This window comes from Ochotona princeps, chromosome 17 (genome assembly GCF_030435755.1).
Source record: "Ochotona princeps isolate mOchPri1 chromosome 17, mOchPri1.hap1, whole genome shotgun sequence".
Lineage (NCBI taxonomy): Eukaryota > Metazoa > Chordata > Mammalia > Lagomorpha > Ochotonidae > Ochotona > Ochotona princeps.
The window spans coordinates 15,626,002-15,643,370 of NC_080848.1; the positions used below are offsets into that span (position 1 = coordinate 15,626,002).

General features: G+C 48.7%; 2 protein-coding genes across 8 annotated transcripts in view; both read left to right on the forward strand.

Moving 5' to 3' along the window:
- The window catches only part of PTGES3L (prostaglandin E synthase 3 like), a 128,840-nt gene that overhangs the window by 107,287 nt on the left and 4,184 nt on the right, over positions 1 to 17,369 (forward strand). The gene's annotated exons all lie outside the window — the stretch shown is intronic.
- Positions 3,469 to 16,963, forward strand: BECN1 (beclin 1). Of its 3 annotated transcripts, none has more exons than XM_058675372.1 (12): positions 3,469 to 3,600; positions 3,855 to 3,983; positions 7,685 to 7,752; positions 9,131 to 9,189; positions 9,837 to 9,921; positions 10,021 to 10,163; positions 10,313 to 10,510; positions 12,583 to 12,729; positions 14,307 to 14,456; positions 14,595 to 14,655; positions 15,360 to 15,502; positions 16,210 to 16,963. In XM_058675372.1, the coding sequence occupies exons 2-12, from the start codon at positions 3,857 to 3,859 to the stop codon at positions 16,376 to 16,378; spliced, it is 1,350 nt and encodes a 449-aa protein (XP_058531355.1). In that variant the 5' UTR covers positions 3,469 to 3,600; positions 3,855 to 3,856; the 3' UTR covers positions 16,379 to 16,963. The 3 variants fall into 3 exon arrangements, with proteins under 3 accessions (XP_058531355.1, XP_058531354.1, XP_036352068.1); XM_058675371.1 differs by having other exon boundaries at positions 3,476 to 3,727; XM_036496175.2 differs by lacking the exons at positions 3,469 to 3,600; positions 3,855 to 3,983; positions 7,685 to 7,752; ... (1 more) ...; positions 9,837 to 9,921; positions 10,021 to 10,163 and having other exon boundaries at positions 10,426 to 10,514.

The window sequence follows — 17,369 nt, forward strand, 5'->3', positions numbered from 1 at the left end:
CAGACCTAGGGGGCCAACTATCTACTGTGCAAATTGATGCCGCGGTGGTGTAGGGCTGACCCGAGGAAACCACAAGTCAGACCCTGATAGGAACAGTCTGATTATAAGTGTTTATTTACTCCCACCTACATCTACACTGCTCCATCAATACATACTTGAATGGGTATAGATAAAAATGAATCCGTGGGAAATATGGATAGTAATACTATCAATAATCTTAATTGTATTCTTAATATTACTACACTTTTATCTGAGACTGATGATCTAGAAATAGCTACAATAATAGACCTTTTATGTAAACTATGCTGTGACTTAATAAGGGATATAGTATGCATGTTGGTACTTTTGAACAGAAGTGACTCCATCTTCCTAGACTACTGGTAAAGTGGAGTCACCTCTCATATCACTCCTGTCAGGAAGCTCTAATGCAAGCAAACATGTTAAAAAAAAAAACAAGTTCTGGTAAAAACGATAAAAGAAGAAAAATATGTTTTGACAAATATGTAAAAAACATGTTTTGCAGAATTAAGAAAAAGCAGAGTGTTACCAATAGATAAGTTATAACCAATTAGAAATAAGTAAACATGTTTGTGAAAATGAAAGTAACCAGTGGAAATACTTTGTAAACAAGTAATAACCAACCAAAAACATTGTGAACAACTAATGGCTTGACCCCCTGAATTGTATATAAACCCATCCCTTGGTCTCAGTCACCTGAAGCCAGCAGGCTCCCACTAAACCGGAGCCAAACCCCCTTGGGCTTCCACCCGAAGCCAACCGGCTCCCACCAGACCAGAGGCAACCTCTTGGGCTTTCACAGAAGCTAGCAGGCTCCCACCAGACCGGAGCCAACGCCCAGCAGGCTTCCACGACAGATAAGCTAAGAGGCACTCTCGGTGGCTTCCCTCATCCTATTTGGTGTGTGCTCGCCTGAATAAATGTCTGATTACAAGCATACATTCTCTCGACTTGTGACGTTTGTTTGAGTGACCAGGCTGGGTATTCGCGACAGACCCCTGACAGACAGCTCGGGTCATGCTGTATGTTTTCCTCGTGTAGACCTGAGACCATCTTTTCATCCTGGTTATTTCACTTAATAAAGTGGTCCATGGTGCTGTGACAGGCTTTGGAGCAGCACCCAGTGTCTCAAAGCCTAGAACTATTTTAGAATAAAATCACAGCCTAGCCACCTTTGGAAAGACCCAAGTGGAATTAATTCTCCTGGTTAACTCAGTGTATCCAAATACAGTCAGCCCTCCATGTCTCCTGTCCCTAGCCCTCAGCTTCTGCTCATCCCTGTTGGAAAATGGAGGGGGAAGCTGACAATAAACTGAACTCGTACAAACTTGTTTCTCGTCATTGTTTCCTAAACAATACACTGGAACGGCCACTTACAGAGCACTGGTGCTGTCTGAGAGAGGGGCGCGTGTCGGGTGGATAAGGTGCCCACATCTGGCATGGAAATAGCGGATCTATGCCGGCTCTTTCTTCCTGCTGAGGCAAACCCTGGGAGTCGGCGGTGATGCCCAAACATGTGGGTTCCTGCCATCCGTGTGGGGGATCTGGATTAAGTTATTTGGGTTTTTTCTTAAGATTTTTTATTTATTTATTTTATTGGAAAAGCAGATATACAGAGAGGAGGAGAGACAGAGAGAAAGAACTTCCGTCCGATGATTCACTCCCCAAGTGAGCCGCAAAGGCCGGTGCTGCGCCGATCCGAAGTCAGGAGCCAGGAACCTCCTCCAGATCTCCCACATGAGTGCAGGATTCCAAGGCTTTGGGCTGTCCTCGACTGCTTTCCCAGGCCACAAGCAGGGAGCTGGATGGGAAATGGAGCTGCCGGGATTAGAACCGGTGCCCCTATGGGATCCCAGCATGTTCAAGGTGGCCACTAGGCCACCACGCTGGCCCAAGTTATTTGTTTTTTACAGAAGGATGTGCACAGGTCCTAAACAAATACAAATCCTGCATGATTGTGCATGTAGGGACTTGTGCATTCACAGGTGTTGGTGTCTAAGGGGTACAGAATTAGGATACAGAGAATTGACTATTTCAGCATATAATCAATAAACACTACAAAATATAGGGGTCTTACACATTCTTTTCCATGACCAAGCCCTCAAAATCTTGTATATAATTTATAATTAATTACACATCTCCCTATGAAGTTGTCACAGCTGAGCTCCACAGCCAATAGCCACATGTGGCAGGTGGCCCCTGTATTAAACAGCCCATCTCTGCGTAATCAAAAGTAAGCAAGGCTCTAGGTCTCTAGTCTCATGGGGCTTCATACTCAAAGATATCAGAAGTTACAATGTAATTGCAAAATTTGAAAAATAAAAAATAATGTAATTACAAAATCTGATGAATGTTAAGAAACAAGTTGTTGACACACAACACCAGGAATCAATGAGGATGGCTAAGAATGGGCCTCGCTAGGGCCTGACTAAAGTCCTCACCTTGATGTGCCAGGATCCCATAGGGCATCGGTTCTAATCCTGGTGCCCCCACTTCCCATCTAGCTCCCTGCTTGTGGCCTGGGAAAGCAGTCGAAGATGGCCCAATGCATTGGGACCCTGCACCCATGTGGAAGACCCGGAAGAGCTCCTGGCTTCTGGCTTCGGATTGGTTCAGCTCTATTGCAGTCACTTGGGGAGTGAGTCATTGGACACAGACCTTCTCTGTCTCTCCTCCTCTCTATCTGACTTTGCAATAAAAATAAATAAATTTTTTTTTTTTAAAAAAAAAGAAAGCTTTTTAAACAATACAATGGAGCCGGTGTTGTGGTGCATCTGTGATGTCGGCACCCCAGGGTGCCTGGCAAAGTGCTGACTCAGTGCCCCAGCCAACCACAACGAGACCTAAAGATCTAGCTTGCTTGTTTCAGCCTGGTCTAGCCCTGGCCAATGTGGCCATTTGGGGAGTGAGCCATCTCTTTTTCTCTGCGAATTACTTTTCAAATAAATAAATACTTAAATTGAGATCATATGATACCTGAAAAAAGTCAGACATAAAATACCACATATTGTATAATTTCGTTGCAATGAAATGCTTGGAAAAGGCAAATGTATATAGACAGTGAATAAGTAGGGGTCTCCGTGTAAAGGTCGGAATGAACTGTAAAGGGCTACACGAATGCCAGAAAATGTTCTAAAATGATGTTGCCAGCACAACCGAACGTCATGGACCTACACACTTCGAAGGGGTGAACCTTACGGTACGGAAATGCACTCTCCTACGTTGCTAAATGTCTATGCTTAGGGCCAGCGCTAGGGTGCCGCGGATTAAGCCTCAGTCGATCACGCCGGCCACATCACCAGAATTCCGCCTTCCCCCGCGAAGCCCTGGCGGGGAAGAACGCATTCACTCGCCGCTCCTCCGGCTCAACACCGGAGGGCAGCACCGCACGGCCCACGGCCCGCGACTGTCGGTCGGCGTGACGTCACGCCCGGTCCCGGGCGGAAGTCTTCCGCCGGAGGACCGGAAGGTAGCTACAGTCTGAGGCGATGGCGTTTCTGGAGGCCTCGCTCTGGGGCCAATCCGGGGCTGCGGTGCCCCCACGATAGACCGAACCTGAGTGGCCGGCTCTGGGGCCCCGAGGTGAAGAGCGTGAGGGACTGAACGGGGACTTTAGAAGGGAACGTCGGAACCCTGGTGGTCCCTGTAGGACCGGTTCTCCCTGAAGCTGGGTTCCAATGGGCTTTGCCTGGGCTGCCCCCCGAAGCAGGTGCGCCGGGGGTCGTACGGCTCCCAGAGGGACGAGAGCGGGCCAGGGTCTGCCTCCGTCCCCGAGGCAGGTAGTAGCGCAAGGGTGCCGGCCCTGCCTAACGCCGCCTCGTCTCCCCCCGCCGCAGGGATGGAGGGTTCTAAGGCGTCCAGCAGCACCATGCAGGTGAGCTTCGTGTGCCAGCGCTGCAGCCAGCCCCTCAAACTGGATACGAGCTTCAAGATCCTGGACCGGGTCACCATTCAGGAGCTCACAGGTCAGCGAGGTCCTTGGCAAGAGGGTGGCCACGAGCGTGAAGAGTGGGCGGCTCTAACGATGTGAGGCTGACTTGTGGCATCTCGCAGACTGGCTGGGAGAAGCTGGGGGGAGGTGCTGCGCGTCTCTGGCTCCCCGTTTTCTCACTGGACACTTAGAGCTTTCTGTAACAGAAGCTCTGTTGAAGGGAATGCAGACACACCACACGTGAATATGCATGTATGTTATCAGTAGCAGCATTTGTCGAGGACTCAGCTTTGGCATGCACCAAGGCCATTACCCCAGAGTGGTGTCATCGTTACATCACTTGATGTGAGCAGTTGAGACTGAGGTTCAGTGACTAACCCGGTGTCCAACAGAAGTGAAATGAGGTTTGAGAAGAGAACAAACAAACAAAAAAGTTTAAATCAACTTGTGGGTCAGGAGTCAGCCAGGTTGAGTTTGCCTTTCAAAACAAGTGATTTTATTTATTTGGAAAAGTTAAAAGAGAGAGATCTGCCAGCCATTGGCTCACTCCCTAAATGGCTGCAGTGATGGGCTGGGCTGGGCCAGGCCAGGTCAGGCCGGAGTCACACCTGGGTCTCTCAGGTACAGAGACAGGGCCGAAGCACTTGGGCCATCCTCTGCTGCTTTCTCAGGTGCACCTGCATAGAGCTGGATAGGAAGTGCAGCAGCTGGGACTTGAACTGGCGTCCCTTGGAGATACCAGCACTGGGCCCCACGCCACTGGCCCCAGTTCGCTGGGGCTCAGTCCTAGCTCTCACTTGCTACCTGAGCAGTGTTTCACATGTTACTTCCCCTTTCTGAGCCCTGGTGTTTTCGCCTCCTTACCTGTAACATGTCAGATTGCTTCATGAGGGAGCTGTAAGGGACAGTAAGATGAAATGGAACTAGGAGTAAGCTTGGCAGACAGGTGTTCGCTATTTTTTATTATCCGATGCCTCTTTTTTGGTGGCATTATCTAATAATAGATTTTTTACTTTTTCTGATGGAAAGTTTTCAAACAGGCAAGTGAGTAGAACAGTGTCCTCTCCTGTCCGCCCCCAGCTTCAACAGCCAGGTTCTGCCATTCTGTAGATATATATATGTGTATTTAGTTATTTTGATTTGAAAGGCAGAATTAGAGAGAGAATGAGAAACAGAGAGTTTCCATCTGCTGCTTCACTCCCCAAATGGCTGCAATGGCCAGAGCTGGAAGCCAGGAGCTTCTTCCAGGCCTCCCATATGGGTGTAGAGGCCCAAGCACGTGGGCTTTCCACCACTGCTTTCCCAGGTCATTAGCAGGGAGCTGATTTGGAAGTGGAACAGCTTGGAATTGAACTGGCACTGCAGAGGGAGACTTAACTTGATAAGCCATGACACCTGCCCCAGACTCTGCCATTCTTTTTTTTTTTTTTTTAAAGATTTATTCATTTTATTACAGCCAGATATACACAGAGGAGGAGAGACAGAGAGGAAGATCTTCCATCCGATGATTCACTCTCCAAGTGAGCCACAACGGGCCAATCCGAAGCCGGGAACCTGGAACCTCTTTCGGGTCTCCCACGCGGGTGCAGTGTCCCAATGCATTGGACCGTCCTCGACTGCTTTCCCAGGCCACAAGCAGGGAGCTGGATGGGAAGTGGAGCTGCCGGGATCAGAACCAGCGCCCATATGGGATCTCGGGGCGTTTAAGGCGAGGACTTTAGCTGTTAGGCCACGCCGCCAGGCCCTGTACTTTTTTGTTTTTTAAAGTTATAATTATTTATTTGAAAGAGTTACAGAGAAAGTAAGAGACAGACATTTTCTATCTGCTATGCAGATGGCTACAATAGCCAGGGCTGGGCCAGGCCAAAGGCAGGAGCCAGGAGCTTCATCCTTGTGTCCCACATAGTGATGGTGGTTCAAAGACTTGAGTCATCCTCCACTGCTTTTCCAGGCCACAAGCAGGGAACTGAATGGGAAGTGGGGCTGCCGGAACATGAACAGGCTCTTATATGGCATCCCAGTGAGTGCAAGGCAAGGACTTTAGCCACTAGGCTTCTATGCCGGACCCTAAGCAAATCTGTAAATATGTATATAAGAAGGGGCCCAGCACAGTAGCCTACTGGCTAAAGTCCTTGCCTTGAACATGCTGGGATCCCATATGGGTGCCGATTCTAATCCCAGAGGGCCCTACTTCCCATCTAGCTCCCTGCTTGTGGCCTGGGAAAGCAGTTGAGGACAACCCAAAACCTTGGGAACCTACATCTGTGTGGGAGACCTGGAAGAAACTCCTGGTTCCTGGTTTTGGATAAACTCAGCTCTAGCCGTTGCAGCCGCTTGAGGAGTGAACCATCGGACAGAAGATCTTCCTCTCTCTCCTCCTCTCTGTATATCTGCCTTTTCAATAAAAACAAATAAATCTTACAAATATACACACACACATATGTATATATATACACTTTCCCAGTTCCCTTATGTACTTTTCCAGTTATCCAAGGGTGAAGGGAATGTTGCCTGTGGGATTTTCTTGTGTGTGGTGTGTTTGGTGTATGTTTTGTGTGTGTGTATGGTGTTTATTTGGGTGTGTATATGTGGGGTGTGTGTGGTGTATGTTTTGTGTGTGTGTATGGTGTATATTTGGGGTGTATGTGTTATATCAGCATAGATTGCAGCAGTTTTACTTGCTGCGCTACAGTGCTGTCTCCTAAGTTAACTTTTCTTTTCTTAAGATTTATTTAATTTTATTGGAAAGGCAGATTTACAGAGAGGAGAGACAGAGATCTTCCATCCGCTGGTTCACTCCCCAAATGGCCACAACAGTCAGAGCTGAGCCAATCTAAAGCCAGTAGCCACTTCCAGATCTCCCATGAGGGTGCAGTGTTCCAAGGTTTTGAGTCATCCTCCGCTGCTTTCCCAGGCTATAATCAGGGAGTTGGAGTGCAAGTGGAGCATCCAGGATTAGAACTGGTGCCATATGGGATGCTGGTGCTTGAGGATGGAGGGTTAGCCAGTTGAGCCATGGTGCCAGCCCCAGTTGTTAGCTTTTACAATGGAAATTTTAAAATGCATATGGATCTCTGTGTGCTCATCACCTGGTTTTAGCAGTTACCAGCATACACTGCGTCATATTTCATCTCCAGCCCCATCCATTCCTTCCACCGCGAATTATTCTGAAGAAAATCCAAATATAAAATGACCGTGAATATTTTTGAAGGATATGAATTTTCTACAGTAATCGTGATGCCACTAACATCTTACTCTGATTTTACGGGAGTGGTGGGGACACCAGATTCTTGGTGTAAATGGTACTTTAAGGTACTGCATGCTAAACTTTCTGCTGCCTGCAGTGTCAGCATCCCATATGGGTCCCTGTTCAGGTCCCTGCTGCTGCCTGCAAATGCACCTGGGAAGGCAGCAGAGGATGGCTCAAGTCCTTGGGCCTCTCCCACCCATGTGGGAAACCTAGATAAAGGTCTGGGCTCCTGCAATCAGCCTGGCCTGGCCCAGGCTGTTGCTGCCATTTGGGAAGTTGAACCAGCAGATGGAAGACCTCTTTCTCTTTCTGTCTCTCCCTCTTTCTCAGTAACTCTGCCTTTCAAATGAATAAACAAATGCTAAGGGGAGCGTGGAATGGAGGTGAGGTAGTGATGAAGATATTTCAGATTCTTTTCTCCTACTTCCGTGAGTGCCCCTGCCTTGCTAAGACTGGTTCTGACTGATCGTTTTCCTTGCCCCTAGCTCCGTTACTTGCCACAGCCCAGGTCAAGCCAGGAGAGACCCAGGAGGAAGAGGCTAACTCAGGAGAGGTAACACAGGTGTCCTGTCCTTCCCATATAAGAAACCCGAGTGGGAGGTTTGATGTGAAAACAGGAATGTAGGCTGGGTTCCTGCAGGGTATTTTGGGGGTTGCTGGGTGGCAGGAGACCTTCGGTGGTGCCAGATCACTTTGGATTGTTGGCACTACAAAAGTACATCTGAGCCCCCAGCTAGGCAATAGCAATGTGGAGAGGACTCCTGTATGCTTGAAGCAGAATTCTAGACAGTGAAGGGCAGGGTGGAGTGGGTTGTGTGTCCACGCCCTGTCATCTGCTGTTGCAGCTGGTGAGGGATGTCCATCCTTCTCCCTCCTCCTGGACCGTATGCTGTGTGATTACGCTAGTTTGGAATGGACAACCTTTTTGTCCACAAGGGCCGTTGGATGTTTATGACACAGAATTAGCAGCGCTGTGGAGTTATTAATTGAATTCTGGGTCCTGCCTGCAGTTGTCTTGGCAGGGCCGGAGCAAAAGGTCTGCAGGCATCTCGTGACCCACTGGCCAGACGTTCAGCAACCCTGTCCTAGACAGTAAGACCGGCAGCACTAGGGAATGAGTCATATGTAAAGCTGTGGAAATGTCAGTGAATGTGTTAAAATTTCTTGTTTTAAATGCACAACATTTTATCTGGGAGAGACCACCCTGGTAGGAGGCAAGGATGTGAGATGGAAAGGGGAAGGAAGCAAAGGAAGGGGGTGTAGTCAGCAACACCCGTGGGTGTCTTAGGGGGCGTCTTGGCCACATCCCATGAAACGATCTGGAATATTCCCCAGAGACTGACTCTGCCCTAGTAGGGGAAGCTGGGGGACCCACCTGCTCACAGTTGTCCACCGTTTGCAGTAGCCTGTCTTGGCTGGTTCCTCCAGCTGTCAGTCCAGGGGCCGGAGAGCCTTCAACAAGGAGGCGCAGGGGGCTGTCTGTGGAAGTCAGGAGACGTTGGGAAGCTTTTGGTCACATTTAAATCATTTCAAAACACCAGCAGGGTAAACAATGAGCTTTGTCTATGCTGTGGAAAACGTCGCGGCAGCCAGGTCTGGTTTTTGACTTAGAGAATTCTTCCACTATCCCTGACCAGAAAGTGTTGAGAAAACGTCCCATTTAATTAGAAGTGGAATGTCATGTAGGAAATATCTGTTCTCCATAGGAAAAATAAATAAGTAAATCGTCACACGGGATCTCGGGTTGGTCTGCACTGTGACTCCTTTCTAAGTCGCGCACAGGGAATGGTCCAGTAATACCCCTCTGAAGTGTCTGTGGTTTGTCAGTCTAGTGGTGATCAATCAAGTAAAGTCAGTTACTTCTGAAACTGGGAAACAGACCCCTCCTCTAAGCTGCCAGAGTGCTAATGCTTGTATTTCGTCTTCCCTAGGAACCCTTTATTGAAACTCGTCAGGATGGTGTCTCTCGCAGATTCATCCCCCCAGCCAGGTGCCTACAACTCCTCATCCCCCTTTCCCTTGCCAAAGGCCAGTGGCATGGTGACTGAGTCCAGAAATGAACCCTGGGGCCAGATGCTGGAGGTGAATCATCACCTAGCCTTTTGGCACTTTTCAGAAAAGCTGTAGTCCCATATGCAGCCTCTCGCCTCCTACTGTTGATTGGGTTCCTGCAGCCCTTCTTGCCGTGCAGAGGAATGGGAGCTCTGATGAGGCATGTAGAGGAGTTGAGGGAGGAACTAGCTAGCAAAGGAGATGGAGTGCTTGAGGAATTTTGGAATAGTGAATGTTGAACTTCCAGGTGCAGGTGAAGGTGACTGGCCAAGGGTATGGTCCCAAAACACAGACTTTTCCTGATTCTCCCCTCCTTTTCTACCATAGACACACATGCCAATTGTTGATGCCCCGTCTCCCTCCTCAGTACCTCCAAGCCAACCTTGGTGCTGAGTGCCCCCTGTGGAAGACCAACCTGGCCTTCCCTTGGGAGAGAGGCACCCCCTGGGAGGTCAGTCGGGCTAGGAATGGGTGTGCACCCAAGGCCCCTCAGCAGGGCTGGGAGAGTCTGGCACTGGCAGTGCAGTAGGTGGAGGAGGCCTCTCTGCTCCCTCACCTGGCCTGTGGGCGGGGGGCTATCTGCAGGATGATGTCCACAGAAAGTGCTAACAGCTTCACTCTGATCGGGGAGGCTTCTGATGGTGGCACCATGGAGAACCTCAGCCGAAGACTAAAGGCAAGTTGGTCCTATTCTGGTGTTCAGCAGTGGACCCGGGTCAGGGGAGCCGGGCTGATTGCACAGGGAGATCTCACCCTGCCTCTGCCATACCTTCAGGTCACTGGGGACCTTTTTGACATCATGTCTGGCCAGACAGATGTAGACCACCCGCTGTGTGAGGAGTGCACGGACACTCTGTTAGATCAGCTGGACACTCAGCTCAATGTCACCGAAAATGAGTGTCAGAACTACAAGTGAGTGTCTCTGGAGCCAGGGCCCATGGGCTCGGGGTCCTTGAGCTGTCCCTGCTCCCGCCCCCACGACGGGCCCTGTGCAGCTTGCCACCGGCTGGAGTGACGGGGCTCTCTGCTAAGCACACTCAGCCTGCCTCTGTCCTGGGCAGGCGCTGTCTGGAGATCTTGGAGCAAATGAATGAAGATGACAGTGAACAGCAGCTCCAGAAGGAGCTAAGGGAGCTGGCCTTGGAGGAAGAACGGCTGATCCAGGAGCTGGAAGATGTGGAAAAGAACCGCAAAATTGTGGCAGAGAATCTGGAGAAGGTTCAGGCTGAGGCCGAGAGACTGGATCAGGAGGAAACTCAGTGAGTGTCCCCTGCTCCCCGCCGCCCCCTCAGTGAGTGTCTTCTGCTCCCAGCCTCCCCCTCAGTCAGTGTCCCCTGCTCCCCGCCTCTCCCCTCCAGGCTACAGACAAGAAAATGGCTTCCAGCTGAAGAGGCCTGATCAGCTGGGAGACCGTGGTCAGCTGCCAGTGGGTGGCCTCTCTGCTCTGCCTATCTGTTGGTTGCCAAGGTTCTGTAGGACGTGTCAGCATAGCCAGGTGAACAAAAGATTAGCCAGAGAGCACAGAAACCAGAGGTCTGGTCTCTGTTCTATCAGGAGTGGACCCTTTTGTTCCCGTCTAGAAATGTGAACATAATACCCTGCACCTGTTCTCTACCTTTGTAGATTTATTTATTTGTTAAGTGGGTTTTATTTTTGTTTGGTTGTTTTGTTTTTGTTTTTTGGTTAGGCTGATTTATAGAGAAGAAAGAGAGAGAACTTCCATCTGCTGGTTCACTCCCCAAGTGACCACAAATGGCTGGAGTTGGGTGGGTCTGAAGCCAGGAGCCAGGAACTTCTTCCAGGTCTCCCCCATGAGTGCAAGACCTCTAACACTTGGGCTATCATATTCTGCTTTCCCTGGCCATTAGCATGGGATAGAAAGTGGAGCAACCAGGACATGAACTGGCACCTATATGGGATGCTGGTGCTGCAAGGCAGAGGGATAGCCTGTTGAGCCACTATGCTGGCCCTGTAAATTTATTTTTGTTTAGAGGGAGACCGAATGGTTCAGCCCCCCAAATGCCTGCAACAGCCAGGGCTGGACCCAGCTGAAGCCAGCAGCCAGTGACTCAGTCCAGGTCCCCCATGGGAGTAGTAGGGACCCAACTCCTTGGGTTCTCACCTGCTGCCACCCAGGGTATGCATTTCACAGGAACTTGGAATCAAGAGTGGAGTTGGAGCTTGAATCCAGGCACTCTAATGTGGGTTGCAGGTATCCTTACTGGCAGCTAAACCACTGCACCACGTGCCCAGCCATGTCATGGATGTGTTGACCTGAGGGAACCCTCTGCAAGAGGAGACGATGTCTGCACAGAAGTTGAAAGAATTAAGGGCTGAGAAGAAAGTTTGTCTTTGTTTTTGTTTTATAGAAATATTTAGTTATTTCCATTTGAAAGACAGAGTTTGAGAAGCAGATAAAGGTTTTCCCTATGCTATTTCACTCTCCAAATGGCTGCAATGGCCAGAGCTGGGTCAGACAGGATGCTTCCTCTCTGTCTCCCATGTGGCTACAGGGTCCTAAGGCTTTTGGCTGTCCTTTACTGCTTTCCTAGACCATAAGCAGGAAGCTGGTTGGGAAGTGGAGCATTCAGGACACAAATCTGCTCCCTTTTGGGATGCTGGCAGTGCAAATGGAAGCTTAGTCAGTGCCACAGCACTGGCCCCAGTTGGTTTTTCACAAAATAACGGGCAGTAGTGTATACAAATAAAGTTATTGAGCTTAGTTGTGTCAGTTCATACAAAAAAGACACTTAAAGGTGGCTTTTGGGGCCCAGCGCAATAGTCTAATGGCTAAAGTCCTCACCTTGCATGCGCTGGGACCCCATATGGGTGCTGGTTCATATCCCGGGTGCTCCACTTCCCTTCTAGCTCCCTGCTTGTAGCATGGAAAAATAGTTGAGGATGGCCCAAAGTCTTGGGACACTGCACTCACGTGGGAGACCTGAAAGAGGCTCCTGGCTGCTGGCTTCTGATTAGCTCAGCTCCTGCCATTGCAGCCACTCTGTCTCTCCTCTCTAAATCTGACTTTCCAATGAAAATAAATAAATTTCAAAAAATAAAAGGCTTTTGTCTCACTTCTGAAGAAGATGAGAAATACAAGAAGATTTTGTCCTGGTTTGGGAGGGTCCTTTTCCCCCTCCACTTCCTACCTGTGGGCAGCTCAAATTTGCGACATTTTTGTCCCTCCCAGGCCAAACAACCAGGGCGTCTATTCTGTGAGGTGGGGGGAATCTATGTCGACTATAAAAGCTGCTCTAACTGGGGGTGCTGGGATTTCCCAGAGGTGTGACAGTAGAGAAACCCGAACCTCTGGGCTATTGGCTGCTCACAGGTATCAAAAAGAATACAGTGAATTTAAGCGACAGCAGCTGGAGCTGGACGATGAGCTGAAAAGTGTAGAAAATCAGATGCGCTACGCACAGCTGCAGCTGGACAAGCTGAAGAAGACCAACGTCTTCAACGCGACCTTTCACATCTGGTAACGAGGACCAGGATGGGAGGGACACCAGGGTGCGTTGTGTGTGTGGCCCTCAGCTATTGACTACTAGGCCAGGGCGCCCTCAGACCCCCAAGGGGGACCACAGGTCCTCTTCACTCAGATCCCTGCCCTTGCTGTGGTGGATTTCTGGAGCTTGGCAACAGCCACCAAAGGAAAGGCAGCCAAAAAGGAAGAGCTCTCTAGCTGAGCCCTTCAGCCCCAGGAAAGCCTCGCACGGCAACCCAGTGCTGATTTCTTGCCCCCGCCATTATCTGTGTTTTCATGCACTAGATACTGTATCCATTTAACTCCTGAGGGAGCACCTGTTGTGTGACAGCCACAGCGCTAAGCACTAGCAGGGCAGCTCCAGCAGTGGCTGTGAAACAAGGCAGTGTGGAAGCCCCAGGGTGCCATGGGGACACAGAAGGCCATTCTCCCCAACTCAGGGAGACCATGTGGCGCGCGCGCGCACACACACACACACACACACACACACACACACACACAGAAGAAGTAATGTTTAACCTGAGAGGGGAAGCAGAAGTCTGTGGCAGCAGAGTGGTGCCAAGGAAGGAGGGAGGGGTGCATTCTGAAATCAGAGGAGCTTATTGTGACTAAAGGTAGAGTGTCGGGAAGCCAGAGAACTGATGGCCCCTGCAGGGTCATGTTGGCCTCCTTGTGGGGTTTGGGCTTACCCCAGTAGGCAGTGGGAGCCCCTGAATTATTTTAGGGCAAGGGTTATATTTCCAATGGACAGCTGTATCTGTTGCGTGAGAAATGCCTTGTCCAGCAGACGGTTGGGAGGGATCTACAGAAAGAAGGAGTAGCAGAGTTTGCAGAAGTGGAGAGTAAGAGAATAAAGGCAGTGGGGATTCAGGGAGAGGAGCTGAGCAGGAGCACCAAGGGATGACCCCTGGGTCTCCTTGGCCTCAGCCCAGCAGAGGAGAGATGATGACTCAGTGGGAAGCACGGATGAAGGTGCCAGGTGGAGCTGCAAGTGCACTGCCACGAGAAGAGGGAGATTTATGCTGGGCTGTAGGTGCGAGTGGAAAACTGCACTTCTTTTTTTTTTTTTTTTTTTTTTTTTTTTTTCTATTAATGAATACATAAATTTTTATTGACTATAAATTTCATGCATTTGGTAAGAAGTCTAAAATTCACATATCATTTCTTGAACTATTCTCTCACTGTTCTTTTTACTGCAATTATTCAAATGAAATAACACTATGTGTTTAAGTCTTTGATATTAAACATGCTTGTTAATGTGATATTAATACAAAAGAGCAGATTCCATGCAGCTCATAGGTAGAATTCTGGTAATATAATGATGCTCCCTTTCCTATCTCTTCTTTTTATTTTTTTTATTTATTTTTTTTAAATTATTTATTATTTAACTTCACTAATTACATTGTATTATGCGACACAGTCACATAGATACTTGGATTCTCCCACCCCTCCCCAAACCCTCCCACCATGGTGGATTCCTCCACCTTGTTGCATAACCACAGCTCAAGTTCAGAAAACTGCACTTCTAAGGGCGCCCCTGAATTTGCCCTGCCTTCGGCTGTCCTCTACAGGCACAGTGGACAATTTGGCACAATCAATAACTTCCGACTGGGTCGCCTGCCCAGTGTTCCTGTGGAATGGAATGAGATTAATGCTGCTTGGGGCCAGACAGTGTTGCTGCTTCATGCCCTGGCCAATAAGATGGGTCTGAAATTTCAGAGGTAAGAAATGCAGCTCTCTTTCGGGTTGTGGTGTGTCTTTGATAGAATCTGTGTCCCTGGTCTCATGAGAACACTGGGGTGCTGCCTCCCAGGATTGTCTAGGCACGGTCCTGTCCACCTGTGTGTGTTCTGCTGTAGGTATCGGCTGGTCCCCTATGGAAATCACTCGTACCTGGAGTCTCTGACAGACAAATCTAAGGTAATTCAGGAAGCTACATTTGGACTAAGTACAGGATTCTTAATATTTTATTTTTTTGTTTGTTTTTAAGATTAATTTATTTGAAAGAGTTACAGAAGGGGGCTGGGGACAGAGAAAGCGTCTACCCACTGGTTCACTCCCCAGATGGACACAGTAGCCAGGGCTTGGCAAGGCCAAAGCCAGAAGCCGGGAGCTTCAGCTGGATCTCCCACTTGGGTGACAGGGGCCCAGATGCTTGGGCCACCTTCTGCCTTTTCCAGGCCGTTAACAAGAAGTGGAACAGCTGAGACATAAACAAATGCCAGTATGGGATGCCAGCATTGCAGGCAGTGGCTTTACCTGGAAAGTCAATGTCTTGTTTAAGTTTAGCTCTTTTGGGGGTTGCAGAAAAAAAAATCTGTTGTTACAGCTGGATGAGAGGGGAAGTGAGCATGTCCTCGGGGCTGTGTGTGCTGGGGTGGGGTCGCAGTCCTGGTGAGGGAGAGGATGGTGCATTTCCACTCACAGTGGAAAGGTGTGAGGGGAGTTCTAGTTGCTGCAGTTGTTCTAGGTTATGGGAGATGATAGAATGCAGCCACCATGGTTACTGCCAACGCGTACAGATGGCACATGGCCTGAGAGACTGACAGGATTGGGAACTGCCCCAGGTTGCCCCTCTTAATCCCGCAAACCCTAATTTCTTTTTCTCTCCTCTCATGTGACAGGAGCTTCCATTGTACTGTTCTGGGGGGCTGCGGTTTTTCTGGGACAACAAGTTTGACCACGCAATGGTGGCTTTCCTAGACTGTGTGCAGCAGTTTAAAGAAGAGGTCGAAAAGGGCGAGACACGTTTTTGTCTTCCTTACAGGTCAGTATCCCCCGCGCTGAGAGGACCTGTAGTAGACCCAAACGGGACAGAGTGAAAGCACAGTAAGAATGCAGGCCTGCACGTCTCAGTGGTGGGAAAGCCAAAAGTGGCACAGGCCCTTGACCCTGATGGCAAAGGCTTCATCTAGCTCTGCAAGCAGGACAGAATGTGACCACTGAGGCCCTGGAGCCCAAGAATGTTGTCTTAGGTGGTTTTGTGGGTTTTCTTGGCACAGAGCTCAAGCCCGCTCTCCAATTTCAGAAAGGTTTTTTTCCCTGAAGCCATTGGAGACTTAACAGGAATGCTTCTTTTGGTCAAAACCAGTAGAAGCCCAGTGATGGATAGAAACCCTACTTCAGGAAAGTGAGGCTGAGCCGCTTGTCACCCCAAAACAGCATTTCTTCTCTTCTGCCCTCACAAGTTCAGGGGTGCCAGGAAAACAGTAGGAAGAATTTTAGTCTTCCCTCACCCCTGCTGCAGGCCTCTGGTGTGTGTGGGTGTGTGTCCTGTCCCTGTCCTTGGCAACGACAAGGGGCTCTTGTGACAGCCTTCTTGATTTTTGGCTTTCAAGCAAATCCAAGATACACGACCATCCCTGCCAAATAGTCTTTAAGAGATATGTTGATGCAGATGGTCCTGGGATCGCATCCCTGCCCATCGGCCTGAAATGATGTGTTACTGATGAGCTCTGCTGTGTCCCTCTGCAGGATGGACGTGGAGAAAGGCAAGATTGAAGACACAGGAGGCAGTGGCGGCTCCTATTCCATCAAAACCCAGTTCAATTCTGAGGAACAGTGGACAAAGGCTCTCAAGTTCATGCTGACCAACCTCAAGTGGGGCCTTGCATGGGTGTCCTCACAGTTTTATAACAAATGACTTTCCTGAAGGGATGTTTGTTTGCCTTAAAGGCTTCACATTTTATTGTGTTTGCAGAAAGTTTAAATTTGGGTAATATTAAACAACATATGTTTACAATACCAAAAAAAGACAAAATCCACAAAAGCCACTTTATTTTAAAGTATCATATGACAGCGTCTCCACAGCTGCCACATGCCATGGACAGTCACCAACCCAGGTCACAGTTTTGACTTTTACCCCATGCCTGCTGTCCTCCCTCCTCTGAAAACAACTAATTTAACTTTGCTTTTTTTTTTTTTTTTTTTAACTGAGTTAAATTGAGGTTGATATGTTCTCACTGGATTTTAGCTCTCGACTTCCTGCACTTAAAATATGAAATAGAAACTTTTGTCTTTACTGAGACGAGAAGTTTGGGACACACGGTTGTGAGAAAATGACATCTAAGCTTTGTCTGGTCACCATGTGATGTGCTCAGAAACTTGAAATCAAACACTTCTCACTGAATGTCTACTCTGTGTTAGAGATAATGAGGTGGTGTTTGATACTGTTTGAGACATTATTGAGAGATTTATTTGTAATAAAAGATTTGCTACAGTCTGATAACTGCGCAGAGGTGAACTATTGGGGTTTTTGTTCAAATGAGTGCTTTGTGCTCTGGAAGAAGACTTCAAGTGCAGGTATGTGGAACTGAAACATGCCGAAGATAGCTTCGTTTCTCTTTTTTTAAGACTTCTGAAGATAGAGGGCTGTAGCACTCAGTAACAAAAAACAGATGTTAAATGAACTTTCGGAGGAAATAAAGGCTGGCTGCTCAGTCAGGGTTGCCCAGATGCTCCATCCAAACCTCCCCCGCCGCATTAATACTAAACATTTCTGGTGTTTCCCTCTTAATAAAATTAAGGAAATAGCTTGTTAAACAAAAATAAAAATGTACACAGAATTGAAATGCCAGATCCAGTTCACAGGGAGATTTGGACTGTTGGTGCCCTCTGTCTGAAACCAAGACCAG